Source organism: Dipodomys merriami, unplaced genomic scaffold (genome assembly GCF_024711535.1).
Source record: "Dipodomys merriami isolate MVZ:Mamm:240054 unplaced genomic scaffold, mDipMer1.0.p SCAF_198, whole genome shotgun sequence".
Classification (NCBI taxonomy): Eukaryota; Metazoa; Chordata; class Mammalia; order Rodentia; family Heteromyidae; genus Dipodomys; species Dipodomys merriami.
In genome coordinates this window covers 39077-57497 of record NW_027203359.1, presented here as the reverse complement: position 1 = coordinate 57497, position 18421 = coordinate 39077, and the positions used below count along the sequence as shown (strand labels likewise).

Genomic DNA, 18421 nt, shown 5'->3' with positions numbered 1-18421 from the left:
AATGCTCTTTCATAAGTACTTAACTAAACAAAAACTCTTTGTTTTGATTAAGTAATAGCCTCGTCTAAACTTTATGAAAACTATTAGGAAATCAGATACCATATGCAAAAGCCATCTTGAGGAAGATTTCACTCACACCCAAATGGCAGGATGATTGTACTTGATTCCAGACCAGTTTCTCAAGATGCCATCAACGGTGGTATCTCTGAGTGTGTGGTCAGGGAAGTCCGTAACAGGTGAGGCCGATCACAACTACACATTATTCCAGTCCATTCCTAACTACAGAAAAAGCAAAGCTGGCTTCCCGATCGCGAAAAGATGGCAATCCCCAAACCAAACACACATCTCCTCCCCCCCCCCCCGCACCCCCGATAAAAACAACGCTCAAGACGACGTCCCTGCTTTGGGGGCGCCCGGGGAAAGTTTCCCACTGCACTTCCTAGATGCCAGGCCCTAGGAGGGGCGAGCCGAGGTCTCCGCCCTCGGGAGGGACAGGAACCGGGGTGGAAGATCAGGAACCACATCCCCAAAGATCTGAGTGCGTGGGAGATTCCATGATAGAACTGAGGGGCCCAGAAAGAAAAGTTGATTCTACCCCGGGTCGGACGGGCCCCGGGGCGGAGGAGCCGGGAAGGCTCCCGGGAGGGCGACTCCAACCAAGACCGGAGGAAAGCGGGGAGGACGCGGCAGTCCCCCCGCCCCCCGCCCGCGCGAGCCCCCCGGGCGCCGCCTCCGACACGCCCCCGGGCCGACCCTCTACCTCCGGACACCAGCAGCACGGCCAAGGCTGCGAGCCGAGGCGTCGGGGAAGGTCCCCCGCCCGAGGAGGGTGGCGCCCCTCGCCCCGCAAGGACCAGATCCGGGAGCCTCGGGCCCCACCCCACGCTCCGTGGACAGCGATCGGCAGCCCACGCCCGTCACCGCGCCGCGGAAGGGCCCCCGCCGAACGCGGACACTTACTTTCTCGTGGAAGATGGACTCCATATTTATTTGTCTGGAGCCAACGGCCCCCCGTGCCGAAGCAGCCCCTCAGCTCCGCCCCCGGCCGGCCCGCCCCGCCCACGTGCTTCGCACAGGCCAATCGTGCCTGAGGAAGTGAGTCACGTGGTGCGAAGAGCGCGTGAATGCCTGGAAAGGGTTGAGGGGGGCGGGGGTGGGAAATCAATGCGGAGGCACGTGACCGTAGTGTGCGCCTCCCTTGCCTGTTACCGGGCTACGTGCGTGGTGCTGCAGTGCCACCTGCCGTCCGGAGGAGCTCTCTTCCGCCTTCCACCCAGTGCCATACATTCTTTGGTTTCCAGGGGAGTGCATGAGGATCAACCAGCTAGGTTCTATGTTCTTTTTTCCTTTCAGCTTTACTAAGTACATTCTGTTTATCTATACGTAATTTGTGTGTGTGTGTGTGTGTGTGTGTGTGTGTGTGTGTGTCCGTCTTGAGGCTTGAACTTGGGGCCTGGGCACTATCTCTGAGCTTTTTTGCTCAAGACCAGCCCTCCCCCACAGAAGCCATAGCTCTGCTTTCAGCTTGGTGGTGGTTAATCCCAGGTAAATCTTATGGACTTTACAGCCAGGGCCAGCTTTGAGCTGTGATCCTCAGATCTAAGCTTCCTGAGAAGCTAGGATTACAGTCATGAGCCACGGTGCCCAATTACATGCATTTAACATCTTCTTTGTCCTCCCCCACGGAAAACCCCATTAGAGGAAAAGCCATTACTGCATCCTCTCAATACCTCAAACTTGTGTTAAAATATTTAGGACTTTTTCTGCAGTAAAAAATTTTTTTTTACCTAAGGCTTTAGTATAAACTAGAGAATCTTGTAAATGCTACATACTAACCAATTTAATGTACCAATCATTAATGGATTCATTTTCCTATTATACATACTAGGAAATTCAGGTTCCAGTGTCAAGGCCTGATATTAAGTTGCATTGTAGGCCCAGCACAGTGGCTCACACCTGTAATCCTAATTACTCAGTAGGCTGAAATTTAAAGATAATTTGAAGTCAGCCCAGGCAGCAAAGACTGAGGCTCTTATCTCCAACAAACTACCACAAAAAGCCAGAACTGGAGCTCTGACTGAAGTGATAAAGTGCTAGTCATGAACAAAAGAAGTTCAGGGACAGCACTCAGGCCCTGAGTTAAAGCCTCAGGACTAGCACCAAAAAGAAAAAGAAAAAGTTGCATTATGAGCTGGGCACTGGTGGCTCAGGCCTGTAAGCCTCACTACTCAGGGCACTGAGCTCTGGAGGACTGCAGCTTGAATCTAACCTGGGCAGAAAAGTCAAAAAAACTCCCATCTCCAATTAACTAGCACAAAACTGTGCTGGAGGAATGGCTTAAATGATAAAGTGCCAGAAAAGTAATTGTGAGCCTGTTGAGTTGAAACCCCAGTACCGGCAGAAAGAAAAGTTGCATTGTGAAGATAAAAATCCAACACTGTTGCCAGGATGTTCTAGCCCTGAAGATGAAGCATCAGGTGGAACTAAAATGTCTGTCTTAGAAGAGGATTTGATTAAGCTCAAGGGTAGGAAACTTGTACATCTTGCACCTTGAAACCAGTATGTTTATACTGGTACTAGTAGGGCTTGAACTCAGGGCCTGGAGCTTTGGTTTGGCTTTGTCATTCAAGGCTAGTGCTCTATCCTTTGACCTACACCTCCACTTTGCCTTTTTGTTGGTTAATTGGGACTGTGATCCTCATCTCAGTGTCCTGAGTAGTTGGGATTATAAGCACTAGCCACTGGCATTGGACCTACATTGAACTGGGAAAAAAAATGAACAAGGCATGTCTCTCCCCTTATGTGGTTCAGTCTATTGAGGACATGTGTATGGGAGGCTACACAATCTCATAAAGTGTGACCCATACACACACACACACTTACTGGCTATTTTGGAGATTGTAACCTCATAGACTTTTCTGCCTGAGCTGGCTTTGAACCTTCATCCTCCAAGACCTCAGCCTCCTGAGTAGTTGGGATTGCAGGTGTGAGCTAAATTTTTCTTGTATACAGAGGGCTTCCTTATTATCTCTGCACTGGGGGACACACTAAAGCCACATCTAAACCACAGTAAATATTGTAACTTTTTTTCCCCTGAACAATATCTGAATAAAATAGATAAATGATTTATTAGTATGGGATCCAAAATGAAAAAGAGAAAATTAAATATTATAAATTTAACTCCTATATATTCAATCAAATAAATACTCAATAATTAAGTTTACTTGGCACTTGCCTCAATAAAATATAAAAGTGGGGCTGGGAAGGTGGCTCAGTGGTAGAGCGCTTGCCTTGCATGCATGAGGCCCTGGGTTCGATTCCTCAGCACCACATAAGCAAAAAGAAAGCAGGAAGTGGCGCTGTGGCTCAAGTGGTAGAGCGCTAGCCTTGAGCTAAAGAGCTGAGGGACAGTGCGCAGGCCCAGAGTTCAGGCCCCACGACCAGACCCCAAAAAATAAAATAAAATAAAATATAAAAGTATGTAAAAGATTACGTTGATAAAAAGTATACAAAGAACCACACTTCAAATTCTAATTAAGTAATAAATGGTTTTATTTCTCCCAAAATTTTAGAAATGTGAACATTATGTGATTAGCCAGTCTTTACTTCCAAGTGACTTCTTCGTCAGGCCTCAATTCCCTGTGTGACAAGAAAAGAAAGGAACAAAGACTATTTTATGACCTATTAATCTAAATTTGTTGTTGTTGTTGTCGGTGGTCAGGGGCTGGGGCTTGAACTAGGAGCCTGAGCTCTTTTGCTCAAGGCTAGATATCACTTAGAGTCTCAGCATCACTTCCTTTTTTCTGTTGGTTAATTGGAGATAAGAGTCTCATGGACTTCCTGCTCAGGCTGATTTCAAACTATGATCCTGAAATCTCAGCTTCCTGAGTAGCAAGGATTCCAGGCATGAGCTACGGGCACCTGGCTAATCTAAATTTTTTCCAGGAGTTTTTAACTCCCATTTTCTGCATGGAGAGCAGGAAGTGTTTTCCTCCTTCCCTCCCTCCTTTAACCTTGTTATACAAAAATAAATACTTGCTAAGACTTGCATCTTTTGAGACCCTTTTTTGCGAGACACCCTGAAATATTCATGTTTAGATTTCAACAACCTATGATTATGTGTGGAAAGCTGGACACCTTCATCCATTCTACAGTAACAGAAATGGTGAGGCTGAGACAGGATCTAGATCTCAGAAGGGTAACTTGCTATCTTCTGATTCTGATCATCTTCTCTGCCTAATTGTGATGGCCTGTCAACTAAATTTCCCATGTCACCTCCTAAATTAGATGGGAAAACAACTTTTTGCTTCCATTTTTCCAAGAAGGGCCAACAATCCACTTTAGCAGAAAGCAGCTACAGAAGTTGGCCATTGCTTCTGATACACCTTTGATTTATAAAAGGTACCAAAGTAATTTTGGGAGGTAGGTAATCCTTCCTTTCTCCCTGCTTTCTTTCCTTTCTCTTTCTTGTGTCAATACTAGGGAGCTCATGAACTTAGGGCCTGGGTGCTGCTGTTCCTTATCTTTTTTGCTCAAGTCCAGCACTCTCCCACTAGAGGCACAGCTGTGCTTCTGCCTTTTGAGGGAGGTTAACTAGAGGTAAGAGTCTCAACTACTTTTCTTCTATCTTGGTTAGTTTTAAACTGTGACCCTCAGATCTCAGCTTCCAGAGTAGTTAAGATCTCACAGGTGTGAGGCTGGGAAGGTGGCTCAGTGGTAGAGTGCTTACTTAGCATGCATGAAGCCCTGGGTTCAATTCCTCAGTACCACATACACAGAAAAAGCCAGAAGTGGTGCTGTAGTTCAAGTGATAGAGTGCTAGTCTTGAGCAAGTAAAGCTCAGGGACAGCACCCAGACTCTTGAGTTCCAGCCCTAGGACTGGCCAAAAAAAAAAAAAAATCTCACAGGTGTGAGCCACAGCTATTATTTTCGATCAATATTAAAAACACCAGTTGGAATCAATAAGGAACTAACAAAACCCTTAAGCTTCCCTCTATTTAAATGCTAACTTAAGGGAGACCTAAAGGGGTTTATCTAATAATGACCTCTCTTTTGCAATGGAAAGTACTTGGTAACTCTCTGGGCAGATAGATCAGAAGCTGATCTGGGAAAAGGAAGCCCAAGCTCAAGCTCACCTCTGGTCTGTGTTTTGGGTGGGCACAGAGAATAATAAGTAAACCCATCTGTCAACACGGAGCCATGGCCTAAGGGTTGGTTGGGGGTTGCTAGACCTCATGAGCACCTGTGTTCCCTCAGCACGGAAAGAAAGGAAACAAGTAACAGCAGCCATTTTGAGTCTTTAACTCCCATTTCCTGGGGAGCAGGAAATGTTTCTCCCCCCTTCCACTTTAATCTTTCATTCTAAATTAAATCTTTAAAACTTAAAAAATCCAACTGGGCTCTGGTGGCTCACACCTGTAATCCTAGCTACTCAGGAGGCTAAGACTGAGGATTGAGGCTCATAATTTTAAACTTCTCACCTATTTCATTTTTTCCATATTAAAGAACAATAATTTCTAATATGTATGACAGCTGTGTCTTCTGAGTTCTTAGGTTTTCTAGACCTTTGGCCAGCTCATTTCACTTGACTCAACACCTACATATTGTAATTATCCATGCTGCTTAGTCCTGTTGCCCCTTGAGTTTCTTCCAATTTAGACAGATGTACACCTCTGGGCCAACGTTTGGTCTTGTTCAACATGTTCCCATGTACAATAGGACCAGGTCCCTGGCCAGTTGCTATCACTCAATTACTCTGGATGCTAAGAACACTGCCATTCTTCCAAATGAGAAGTTACCATTCACTATTACTGCCATTTCTTCTGAGTAGAAGAAATTACTATTTGTTATTATTGCCATTTCCCTGGAGTTAAGTCCTAAGGCTAGAAAAATACCCACATTATTTTTTTTTGGGGGGGGGAGGTCCGGTCATGGGGCCTGAACTCTGGGCCTGCACACTGTCCCTCAGCTCTTCAGCTCAAGGCTAGCACTCTACCACTTGATTCCGGCTTTTTTCTTTTTGCTTATGTGGTGCTGAGGAATTGAACCCAGGGCCTCATGCATGCAAGGCAAGCGCTCTACCACTGAGCCACCTTCCCAGCCCCCCCCCCATTATTTTTGCACATATGACATTAAGAATACTAATCAAAGCTGGCCAGTTGCTTAAAAAATGCCTGAACTAACCTTCTAAATAACATACTCTTGTTCCGGAAGGCAGTTAGCTTTTCGTCACTCTTTTTGTCTAGATAACATCCAAATAAAAATCCTGAAGGGACAAGTATATGAACCCAATGGTCGCGGACAAACTGAAGGAAATTCACCATGACTGCTGGAAGGAAAAAAAAAAGAAAGATTATAAACTAAAATATATAATTGCCTTCAAAATTAAAAAGGAATACTCAGCCTGACAGTACAATAGTGACTATTTCACAATAGGGACACAGAAACTGGGAAGAGAAAGGGTTAAGGGGGTCTTCAAGGTACAAGAGGATAGGAAGTGGCACTGTGGCTCAAGTGGTAGACTGCTAGCCTCCAGCTGAAGAGCTGGGGGACAGCGCCCAGGCCCAGAGTTTAAGCCTCAGGACCAACAAAAAACAAACAAAACAAACAAAAAACCCTGAGGGTGCAAGAGGATAAATGGGTATGATCAATGCACACTGTAACCGTGAGAATGTCCTTACCATGTACAATTACTGCACTAGCAGTAAAAAATAACGAGGTATCTTCTGAATTGCACATAAAACAGAAAGATGGCAGAAGATATAAGAGAAAAAAGCAGAATAAGCTTCTTTCTTTATTTATTTTGTTTTGGTCTGGTCGTGGGGCCTGAACTCTGGGCCTGGGCGCTGTCCCTCAGCTCTTCAGCTCAAGGCTAGCACTCTACCACTTGAGCCTCAGCGCCACTTTCGGCTTTTTTTTTTCTCTGCTTATGTGGTGCTGAGGAATCGAACCCAGGGTCTCATGCATGCAAGGCAAGCGCTCTACCACTGAGCCACCTTCCCAGCCCTAAGCTTCTTTAAATTTGCTTGGCAACAGGATGCAGCATAAGTCTTAAAATCTACTTGATGATTAGATAGGTGTCAATGATTTACATAAAAATTACACTGAAAGCAGAGCGGTGACTAAAGTGGTACAGTGCTAGCCTTGCCAAACCAAAACCAAAGAGCACTGTACTATCCTCTCTTTATTAAATTTTCTTTGATCAGTTGTGGGGCTTGAACTCAGGGACTGGAAGTTATCCCTAAGCCTCTTGGTGCTCAAGGCTAGCACTAGCCACACAGTGCCACTTAAAGCTTTTTCTGTTTATGTGGTACCGAGGAGTCAAACCCAGGGTTTCATGCATGCCAAGCAAGTACTCTATCACTAAGCCACATTCCCAGCCCCAATATTTAGATCTTTAAAGTACTTTTTACTCTACTGTCCAAGTATCCAGCAAGTAAACTGGTTTCTTGCTGTCTAAACGTAAGCCAGTCGAAACACTTAATTGAGGTAACTTTAAAGCATTAAACTCTGATTTGGTAGACAATTTGTTTCTGTGTTCGTGTGACCTGAGTTCAGATTCAGCTAAATTACAATCTTCCATTCTGCTATTTGTTCTTATTAGAGTTGGCAGATTTCTGAAGTGATGTTATACTACAACTGTTAAGACATCATTTTATACTTAGCCAAAAAGTACTTGCTGATTTGCAGCTCAAGTAGTTTTAAACAAGCCCATGGCCACCTGTGGATTATGCCATTCTGGTCAGCATCCTTGTAAGAGGGCCAGAGGCTATTGATTAGTTTGATCTGGCCTAGTCTGAGCAGAAAAGATGAGACAAGCCTTTGCTACACACATTACATAAGCAAGGACAGTAGGACTGGTAAGACAATTCTGTTCCTTTGGTCGTACTCAACCACTCTGAAGGAACATCCCTAAGTGGTAAATGACAAATCCTAGTGCTATGTCATATTACAGTTGGATAGTCTATAGTCAGTGGCTTCTGCCCTGAACATCAATTGTTCTGTATGATTTCCCGTGAGAAAAGAACCATCTACTTTATAGAGTTACCGCCTGGTGGGGTCCCATAAGATTGATGTATATATTATTATCAGTGATCTTCTTTCTTTCTTTTTTGTCAGTCGTGGGGCTTGAACTCTGGGCCTGGGCGCTGTCCCTCAGCCCTTCAGCTCAAGGCTAGCGCTCTACCACTTGAGCCACAGCACCACTTCTGGCTTTATTCTGCTTATGTGGTGCTGAGGAATTGAACCCCGGGCCTCATGCATGTGAGGCAAGCACTCTACCACTGAGCCACCTTCCCAGCCCCAGTGATCTTCTTTATATAAGGACCCGTAAGAAAGTTTTGCTTCAGAACGAGGAGCAGCTATATTTCTGAAAAAGTAAATTGAGTTTATCCTTAAGGTTTAAGGAACTGTGTACCCTTTCTTTTTCATGTGAGTGGGGTGGGGGGAGAGGGTACTGAGGACTCTTAGCACTCAACTGCATACCCAACCCCCTTGTCATGGCTCCTTCCTTGCTCCCTTCCTTCCCCTCCCCATTACTTTTTTTTTTTTTTTGGTGCTAGTCCTGGGACTTGAACTCAGGGCCTGGGTGCTGTCTCTGACCTTTGTTGCTCAAGGCTAGTACTTTACCACTTGAGCCACAGCTCTACTTTTGGCTTTTGGTGCTTAATTGAAGGTAAGTCTCACAGACTTTCTTGCCTGGGCTGGCCTTGAACTGCAATCTTCAGATCTCATAGCCTACTGAGTAGCTAGGATTACAAGTGTGAGCTATCCATGCACATCTCTTCATCTGTTTTAAGGAAAAGTTTCCCTATGTAGACAGGTTAGTCTTGAATTCTGGATCCCTTGTTTTGGCTTGTGAGTGCTAGGATTACAGGGATTTATCATTGTGTGTAGCACTTATCTTCTAATATTAAAAGAATTATTTATTTCTTGCATAGACATACTTAGTGCTGAATCTTTTGAAACAGGCTCTTGCTATTTGTCCAGGCTGTCTTTGAATTTGCCATTCTGTCTCATTCCCCTAAGCAGCAGGTATTATAGGGATTGGCCATCTTGAAGGGCTAAACCATATCCACTCTCAGGTATGGTTGTTGCATAAGCAACTCATGAAATCCTCACAATACCACTATACATATATTTAATAACATAATGTCCCCAATGCAGGGAGCTCATTTTTTCCCCCCAAACCCAAGGGTAAAGTGACTCACATAGGATAACAGATGTAGTAAGTGGCAAAGTTGAGGTTAGTATATTGTATTCCTCAAGTAGTCTGGCTACTTGGCTCAAGCTCTTGTACTTCACTGTTTAATAAGTATGAAGGTAAACATATTAACCTCACTCTCATCTTTCAGTTTTTTTTTTTTTTGGGGGGGGTTGGTCATGGAGGCTGGGTGCTGTCCCTTCCTCAGCTCTTCAGCTCAAGCCTAGGGCTCTACCACTTGAGCACAGTGCCAACTTCTGGCTTTTTTCTGCTTATATGGTGATGAGGAATCAAACCCAGGGCCTCATGCATGTGAGGCAAGCACTCTACCACTGAGCCAACTTCCCAGCCCTAGAGTTTTTAAAAAATCTTATTTCCGTAACAATGTTCAAGAGGAAGTGTACTCATTACCTCACTCATGTAACTGTAACCCTCTGTATAGTATCTTTACAATAAAAAAAATCTTATTTCCCCTAATATTTTCCTCAATTTTCTTGCCCTTAGCTTCTAAAAAGAAATCAATCTAGTATTAATCTCATTTTGATAAATCGTTAAGAATTCGTGTTGGAAATGTACATAGCTACTTAAAAAGATATATATTCCATTGCTTCATTGCGCCGGCAGTACTTTTATGTATTTCTCAAAGTTTGGAAAAATAGGACTGGATGCATGAAGAAATCTAACTCTTTGAGGTCGTAAGCACATGTAGGGTTCTGGAAAGCACAGGTTATGTTTTCAAAACAACAAAGCTGAATGCTTATTTTTGTGTGGCAGGGTCAGCTCCAGAAGATTTGATGTTCAGAAGAGATTGAGGATCACCAGCAGACAGATGGCCGAGCCTGGGACGAAGATCTCACATTTGTGCAGAAGCAGCCCTGCTCTGCTTCTGGCTAGGGTTAAGATCCCTGCTATTATCTCCTGTCCTGTCAAGTATGACCAGGGGGCGGCCATCGGATCACCTTGAAAGGTGCCTTCAGTCAAGCCAGGTTCAGAGCTCTCCTCCAAGCTGCCAGGAGGGACCCGCGAACCCAGTCAACCCTGGACTGGGGCCCTGGACAACCCTATTTACTTCCCTTCCTCCACGCCCACGTCCCCCCCTCCCCCTTTCTCTGGGGAGACACGGCCACCTGTCCGTCTGGTACAAGCCACCGCCGAGGGCTCTCCCTGAACCCTCCCCGCTTGCACAATCTCGACCAGCGGCCCCACCGCCATTCAGAGTCCTAAGACCTACCTGCGGCCGGGCCAGGCCCGAGTGCAGATCACGACCAGACGACCAAGGACAGCCGCTTCGGACGCCTCGATCTGCGCAGGCGGAAGTTGCGACCTCGGGAGGTGCCACTTGTCGTGTCGCCCAGGGGGGTACAGGGAAGGGGCGCCAAAAGGTACCACTTATATTTCTCCGAAGAGTTGCCTCTTCTCATCACATGGCGTTAGAAACTTCAATACTTTCTTAAGAAAACTCGAGTCCCGGATGGCGAGCCTTCCAAGCCTTCGACTTCACTTGGCTTCGCCCCCTTGTTCCCCCCTCCCCGTGAAGATGGTAGGATCCGAGTCGTCACCGGCTCAGCGGCTCCCCTCTAGGCGCAAAATGGCGGCGTCCAGTGAGCGTCGTCGGCCGGCCGTTCTTCACTGCTGCTGCTGCTGAGCGAGCACCAGCTTTTCTTCCTCTTGAACTTGGATCCGACTAGGGGTTGGGAAGGGAAAGTGAACGGCTCTGGGGGAGGCCGGGCGAGGCAAGTGAGGGCGGGAGAGAAGAGCGCGCCTCCAGATTGGGGGTGGTGGTGGCGGTGCGGCCTCGGTCCTGGGGGAGAGCCGGGCGGACGCGCGCCCCGCGGCCTCGGGCCCTGCTGGTCGGGTCCCTCCGGGCAGAAGTGCCCTGCGACCGGAAGAGCAGGGACTTCTCCGAGGGTCGGAGCCCCCTGGGTTTGTGGCGGTGCCTAGGGCGCCCTGGCCCGCTCGCTCTCCTTCCCTCCTTTGCTGCTGGCTCTGCGCCTCTTGGCGCGGGAGGAGACCGTCCCAGGCCAGCTTCGCTCGTGTCTGGCGGCGGTCCTGACCTCCAGCCACCCCACCGTCTTCTTGGGTTCCAAGGGCTACTGAGCACTGGGCACAAAATACTTTAGACCTCTTAGATGTCGTGCCACGCCTGCAGAGGCTTGTCCTCTGTGCCCAGCTCCCTGGACCCTCATTAACACTGAGATCTGCCAGCGTCTCACCCATTCCTTCTTGCTCTTGTTTTCCGTGCTCTTCAGAAAACAGGAGGTCAATCTGGCCGCCTGACACCAGGTGAACCTGAGTGATCGTTTATGCCCCTCTCCTAACTTCAGTTCCGCTACCTTCTAAACCCCCTTTACCAAGGACTGTCGTTCCTGAATGCAAGGAGAGAAACTTTTCTAATTCATTGAGCTCTGACTGTGTGTATGTTGAGGGAAAAAGAACTAGTACTGGGGCTTGAACGCTGGGCCTCAAATTCTTTTTTGGGGGGGGGAGGGGCTTGAACTCTGGGCTTGGGCGCTGTCACTGCGCTCTTCAGCTCAGGGCCAGCCCTCTTCCACTTGAGCCACAACACTACTTCCGGTTTTCTAGTCGTTTATTGGAGATAAGAGTCTCATGGACTTTACTGCCCTGGCTGGCTTTGAACCGTGATCTTCTGATGTCCGCCTCCTGAGTAGCTAGAATTACAGGCATGAGCCATCGGCGCCCGGCTTAGGCCTCAAATGCTTATGGGCTTTTTTCACTTAAGGCTGGCGTCCTGCCACTTAAGCCACAGCTCCACTTCTGGCGTTTTGCTGGTCATTTGGAGAAAAGAGTCTCAGGGTTTTTCTGCCCCAGCTGCTTTTGAACCATGACCCTCAGATCCCAGTTTAGGATTACAGACAAGGGCCATCAGAGTTTGCCCAGACTCTGCTTGCCCTTAGATTTTGCATAACTTTATTTTTAATTGTCCCCAAAGTGTTTGTTCATTAATTGAGAGAGCAATTAACTGTGGCATGTATTTGAGGTGAAGTAGTGTTACTCAAAATCAATCCTGCCCTGGAAGAATTTATCATATAGTGAGGGTTCACTACTTTGAACACACATTAATTTTGCAGTGAGCTTACAGTGAAAGGGTTGTTGGTAAAGAAGAAACAGGTAGGTTGTTTGTGATCAGTTATGTATGATCTTGATTTCCAACTGAAAAGTTTAGAAGTTTGGATTTCCACAAGAAGTCAGCAGCTGATTGATTACCCAGAGTGGGTGTGGGGATATTTGTTAGGATGGTCTCACTGATGGGTGTATGATGAAAAACTAGATAAGAGGAAATTTTTGTCATTCAGGTAAGCTGAGTATCCCCATGGAGTAAGACAATAAAGGATCTCAGAGAGACTTAAGTAAATGCTGGGTAGGATTCATTTGGTGGCCAGCCATTTACTGGTAAGAAGGTGACTGGTTTTCAGTCTGGGAGACCTCATGGCTGGTGATGACATTAAAATTCAGTCAGACATGTACATTAAAAACAGAATGGTGCCAATCTGCATTTTAGGAGCATTAAAACACAGTGCTGCACAGCCCAAAGCATTGATTTTAGCGTCTAGACCTATGCTATTACAGCAGCCACTAGTCACATGCGGTACTAGGTTCTTGAAATGTGGTCAATTTGAATTGAGATGAGCTATAAATATATACTAGATTTTGAGGATAACACAAAAAAATCTGACCAAAAAATGGTCTCACTTGTAATGATTACATGTGGAAATTATAATGTTTTGGTTACAGTGTTAAAAGCTAAAATTATTTTTTTATTTTTACTTTACACTATGGCTGTGAAAAAAAATTATATCTGCAACAGAGCTAGTCTAGTCTAGACTAGTGATGGGGGAACTAAGGAGGAGGTGGAATTTGAGCTGGACCTCGGAGCAACTTCCTGGCACCCTCCATTGCCAGGAAAGGCATTCAGTTGTTTTTTGTCTCCCTTGCTCCTCTAGTATAGTAAGTATAGCAGTGTTACTCAAGGTTAATCTGGCAGCTGTATTTAGATTAAGGTTAATGAAGGAACCCCCCCTCCCCAATTTAAGATAATGAGACCTGGTAAAGTACAGAGAGTAGGAAAGAAGGCCAGTGGTATTCATGTAAGTCATTCTTATGGAAAATAATCTGAAATCAGTAACAGACTGTCCAAGAGAAAGGAAAGGGAAGACTAAAGCTTATGGAGTTTCTAGTTCTGGTTACAGAGTGATTAATGAATTGATGTGGTAGAATTATAAAATACACTGGAGACTGAAGAATTTAGTTCCAAATTTGAAGCAGAAAACTTCTGAGGAAGCCTGGCACCGGTGGCTCACGCCTGTAATCCTAGCTACTCAGTAGTCTGGGATCTGAGGATTGTGGTTCAAAGCCAGCCCAGGCAGCAAAATCCATGAGACTTATCTCCAATAAACCACCAGGAAACTGGAAGTGGCGCTGTGGCTCCAGTGGTAAAGCGCTAGCCTTGAGCCGAAGAGCTCAGGACAGCGCCCAGGCCCAGAGTTCAAGCCACATGGGTGAACAAAAAACAAAACAACAAAAAAAAAACTTCTGAGGAGTATTTAGCAGTTCCTCTCCTCTTTCCTTGCTTTTTGTATTCATTCCTAGCAGCTAATTTTCCTAAAATATTGAAGTTTTTCTATCATGCTAGTTAAGGAATCTTAAAATGTTTCTTTGTAGCATGTAAAACTAGTTCCAAGATTTCCTTTCATCATTCAGCCCTTTTATGTTTATTAAGCTTTTCTGCTTCCATTTTTGTTTCCATGTCAATGTATTGGGCTAGATTATTACTGGTACTCTCAGATTCTGTGTTTTGTGCTCTAGCTTATACCATTCCTGTGTTTTGAATATCTTCTGTGTTTCTATCCAGGCCTCATAAGTCTTTAAAGAATAATCTAGATTTGACCTATTCTTCCATGATTCTCAGTAAGCTTTTAACTAATTATCTTCCTTGTTTTGTGTGTGTGTGTGTGTGTGTGTGTGGTTTTTTTTTTTTTTTTTGGAAACAGGGTTTCTTTTTGTAGACTAGGCTTGAACCCTGTGATCTTCTTGTTTCTCCTGGGCTAAGATGGGCTGTACAATGCCCAGTTAAACCTTATTTTCTAAATGCATAGTTAAACTCCTAATTAAATTATAATCACGGCTCATTATTACTTATATTTGTCTTTTATTATACTATCTCTTATGCAAACCTAGGCTTCCTAAAGTTATTATGCTTTTTTTTTTTAATGGACTATACATGGTGCATGCCTATGATCCTGTGACTTAGGAGACTGAGGCAGGGAATTAGAGTTCAGAAACCAGCCTAGGCCACATAGCAAGACTACCAAAAGAAAACAGGACCATATAATACTTGCTCTTGCTCATGGTGTCTTAGGGAAAGACATACAATTTAAAACATAGTTATAAAACAAGCAAGTTATTAATATCCCATTTATGAGACTTATTTACTTGTTTTTCAGATTTACAAAGACCACTTCCTCTAAATTCATGGTGTTTCCTCATCTGTACAACAGATACTGGTAAGTAATAAATGTCTGAATGCCTCATAAAGATACAGCTTTTAGTTGGGCACTGGTGGCCCAGGCCTGTAATCCTAGCTACTCAGGAGAATGAGATATAGAGGACTGAGGTTTAAAGCTATCCGGGGCAGAAAAATCCCAGATATTTCATCTCCAGAATAACCAGCAAAACACTGGGCCAGAGGTGTGACTCAGGTGATAGTGTACCAGCTATATGATCAAGCCAAGTGAGCATGAAGCCAGTTTTATTATTATGAGGACTTATAATGTGAATAAATTTTTACTTGTTAAAATCTGCATCTTTGTGCATAAGAGTTTCCACATTGACTCAGTTGTATCTTTAAGCTAATCTAAATTAAGAAAATGGGACTTAACATAGATTTGAGCAGACATTTTCTTAGATTCTGAGTCAAACTGGAACAAGACACTTTGGCAGGGAGAATTATCCAGGTCCTCATTCATTCACTCATTCATTCATTCAAGGAATTGACTACCACTGTATGGCAAGCACTGTGGAGAGGCACTGACTATAATTTAAGGATACAGTTTCTGCCTTCATGAAGTTCACTTTCTAGATAGAGGCCAGAAGAGAAGGGGACAAAGCAAGTAAAGAGCAGTTATACAGAACACTTAAGTATTTGGAGGAACATAGAATCATGTTATAGAGTGGGAAAAGGACTTTAAAGTGGTCCAAGAACATTGTAGAATGAATTGGATTGGAAGAATTCACAAGTGGAGATAGAAAAGAATTTCAGAAATTCAGGTTGGTATGAGACCACCTCACTGGAAGTATTTTTTTTTGTTGGTCGTGGGGCTTGAACTCTGGGCTGGGGTGCTGTCCCTCAGCTCTTCAGCTCAAGACAAGGGCTCTACTGCTTGAGCCACAGGGCCACTTCTGGTTTTCTAGTGGTTTATTGGAGATAAGAGTCTCATGACTTTCCTGCCTGGGCTGGCTTTGAACCATGATCCTCGGATCTCAGCCTCCCAAGTAGCTAGGATTACAGGTGTGAGTCACCGGCACCTGGCTTGGAAGTGTTTTTATAAGTTATTGGTAACTCTCTCCCTGCTCTGGCTACTCAGTGGTGTGAATAGGAGACATGTTTGTGGACAAATACTCTGAAAAGGGGCTGGGAATGTGGCTTAGTGGTAGAGTGCTTGCCTAGGATGCATGAAGCCCTGGGTTCAATTCCTCAGTACCAGGTAAACAGAAAAAGCCGGAAATGAGACTATGGCTCAAGGGTAGAGTGTTAGTTAGCCTTGAGGAAAAGAAGCCCAGGGACAGTGCCCAAGCCCTGAGTTCAAGCCCCAGGACTGGCAAAAACAAATAAACAAACAAAAAAACCACAAAAAATTGAAATGTTTAGCCTTGAAAGAGAAACAGAAATGATACAATGAGTATAGGGGCTGTGGGATTAAGAGAGTTTTTATAAGTTGGAAAATTCTAGAGAATATATGTAGGAGAGAAGAAAGATGTCTGAGGAAATCAAGCCTTAGAAGGTAAGTAAGATGGGTTCAACAGTACACAGGAACTGGCCTTGGTTGGACAGGGCTGATCATTCCATATGATGGGAGATGCAACAGGGTACATGCTGGTAATGTTAACATATGCGGTATCTGGAAATGAGACATTACTGTATGATTACTTTTATTTACTATCTGATTACATTTATATGCTGTGAGAGTACGGAGAAGAGGGAGACTGCTTGAGCAGAGAAGAGGTGTAAAGCAGACAACCAACCTGCAAAGACAAGTCAGATTGACAGAAATATAGCCTGTTTGAGATCTTGCCCTTGAACTCTTCAGCAAATTTCCCCCCTCAGCAGCATACAGCTGCTAGTGTAGACAAGTGAATGATTGCAGTTAACCAAGGTTGGGGTTTTGCCAGGCTAAACAAAGGATTCAAGAAGCAAGATATTTGAGAGTGCTTGCAAAATAATCACAAGGGATCATAGATCAAAGGACCTGAGTTTTGTTTTTTTTTTTTGCCAGTCCTGAGGCTTGAACTCAGGGCCTGGGCACTGTCCCTGTACTTCTTTTGCTCAAGGCTAGCACTCTGCCACTTAAGCCACAGCACCATTTCCAACTTTTTCTGTTTATGTGGCACTGAGGAATCGAACCCAGGGCTTCATGAATGCTATGCAAGCACTCTACCACTAAGCCACATTCCCAGCCCCTGCAAATAAAATTTTGAAAGTGGTGTAAGCATTTTTAGTGTTAAGGCCTAGAGTCTTACTTGTGATGGTGGTGGCTAAAGTGAAACAAAGATTATTGGAATCAAGGAAGTCAAAGTACTGAGAGATCGATATTGAAGTTATTGAAAGAATACCTGTTCAGGAACAAAAGTCCACAGTGAATCAGCAGGCTAATAGATGCCAGGACTGAGGGAAACAGGGAAGGCTAATAGGGAGCTAGCTGAGTGGCATGAGTTTTATTGGGCCTTGAATATTTAAGAGGAAAGAAAAGGCTTAGTTTGGAAGCTACAGTGAGGAACAAGGAACATATGTCTTGCTTTTGAGTTCTAGAGAGTATAAGAGGTTTAAAATTAAGCCCTTGAAAAAGCTGCCTAGGAGACAAAATCATTAAGCAGTAGTTGGATTTCTGTGAAGACAATCAGATGAGAGTTTTCAGAGAAGAGACTGAAGTTACAGGTTAGTATAGTCATAGATCCAGAGATCAGACTGAAAAGATGTGTGAGAAATGGCAGGGGATTGGGGTACAGCTGGGGGATGTATATACATCTATGATTATGGATATCGTAGGAACCTGATTGTTTTCTGTAAATCAGATGAACAAGTAGACATAGTAGGATTAGCTTCTGATCAACTTGTTATGGAAAGTAGGTAGTCCCTTTATCTTACTTAGTTGATGACATTGGGTAGATGGTGAGAGATCATCAGATAATTTGGTGACTTTCGTACAGTCAGCCAGGAAAGGCCAATTATGTCTTAAGATGGTAAAATTTGAAATATTTTTGTGGAGTTGAACTTTGTTAATGAACTATCACTACATTTGTTTATTGTCACACAGTTCTAGGTTCTAAATCCCAGATGTTTTCATGTTAATCTTCTTGAAATACATGAATGTAATAGGTATCCCTGCACATACTGTCATCTGATATATATATATATATGTGTCAGGTTCTGTTTTAGAAAGTACCATAAAGTACTACCTCTATTTTCGGTTGCTTACATTTCCAGTGCAAGGGTTCTTAAACATTAAACTTCATGAAAGGTGCATGCATGTTTCTCTGTGTGTGTGCGTGTGTGTGTGTATGTATGTGTGTGTGTGTATGTATGTGTGTGTGTGCTTAAGGATTGTGGTAGACAAATGAGAATCTATAACTTGTATGTGTACCAGTCCTGGGCTTGAACTGCTTGAACTCAGTATTCTACTGCTTGTGCCACAGCTCCATTTCTGCCATTTTGTTGATTATTTGAAAATTAGAGTTTCACAGATTTTCTGCCTGGGCTGGCTTTAAACCACAGTCCTCAGACCTCAGCATCCTAAGTAGCTAGGATTACAGATATGAGCCACTAGTGCCCAGCTCATAACTTTCAATTAGAGTCTTAAAAGGGTTATTTGAGAACCATAGGTCTAATAGGAGAAAGAGACCTGTACACTAGTCATTGTACTGCTGTGTAGTGAATGCTATCACAGATAGGTAGTAGTTGAAATTCCTCAGTATCCTGTTTACAT

The 18421-nt window shown here is 44.3% G+C and overlaps 3 protein-coding genes across 12 annotated transcripts in view; 1 reads left to right on the top strand and 2 right to left on the bottom strand.

The window, feature by feature from the left end:
* LOC138831479 (ataxin-3) overlaps nucleotides 1-1040 on the bottom strand; it is a 36036-nt gene extending 34996 nt beyond the window's left edge. For 5 of the 6 annotated variants that reach the window (XM_070028531.1, XM_070028532.1, XM_070028536.1 and 2 more), the window contains exon 1: nucleotides 961-1040. In XM_070028531.1, the coding sequence (XP_069884632.1) occupies nucleotides 961-984 (24 nt within the window). In that variant the 5' untranslated portion in view covers nucleotides 985-1040. Of the gene's footprint in view, nucleotides 1-136; nucleotides 280-960 lie in introns of all 6 variants that reach the window. The other variant, XM_070028534.1, reaches the window with a different exon arrangement.
* Nucleotides 1041-3534: 2494 nt separating this feature from the next.
* On the bottom strand, nucleotides 3535-10543 carry LOC138831480 (NADH dehydrogenase [ubiquinone] 1 beta subcomplex subunit 1). 2 transcript variants are annotated; one of them, XM_070028538.1, is made up of 3 exons: nucleotides 10435-10543; nucleotides 6185-6329; nucleotides 3535-3639 (listed from the first exon to the last, which is right to left on the bottom strand). In XM_070028538.1, exons 2-3 carry the CDS (start codon nucleotides 6322-6324, stop codon nucleotides 3603-3605), a joined length of 177 nt encoding a protein of 58 aa, XP_069884639.1. In that variant the 5' UTR covers nucleotides 6325-6329; nucleotides 10435-10543; the 3' UTR covers nucleotides 3535-3602. The 2 variants fall into 2 exon arrangements, with proteins under 2 accessions (XP_069884639.1, XP_069884640.1); XM_070028539.1 differs by having other exon boundaries at nucleotides 6185-6326; nucleotides 10435-10535.
* Nucleotides 10544-10774: 231 nt separating this feature from the next.
* Nucleotides 10775-18421, top strand: part of LOC138831478 (cleavage and polyadenylation specificity factor subunit 2) — a 33397-nt gene continuing 25750 nt past the window's right edge. The window contains exons 1-3 of one of the 4 annotated variants that reach the window (XM_070028527.1): nucleotides 11217-11486; nucleotides 14074-14129; nucleotides 14666-14725. The gene's annotated coding sequence lies outside the window, so the exon portion shown is untranslated. Of the gene's footprint in view, nucleotides 10937-11216; nucleotides 11487-14073; nucleotides 14130-14665; nucleotides 14726-18421 lie in introns of those variants that run through there. The other 3 variants (XM_070028530.1, XM_070028526.1, XM_070028528.1) reach the window with 3 other exon arrangements.

Bases quoted from the DNA above. Each gene is read 5' to 3' on its own strand.
- LOC138831480 (XM_070028538.1), bottom strand. From the start codon at position 6,324: ATGGTGAATTTCCTTCAGTTTGTCCGCGACCATTGGGTTCATATACTT. The intron at 3,640-6,184 runs GTTAGTTCAGGC...CTTGTCACACAG, and splicing joins AAGAGTATGTTATTTAGAAG to GGAATTGAGGCCTGACGAAG.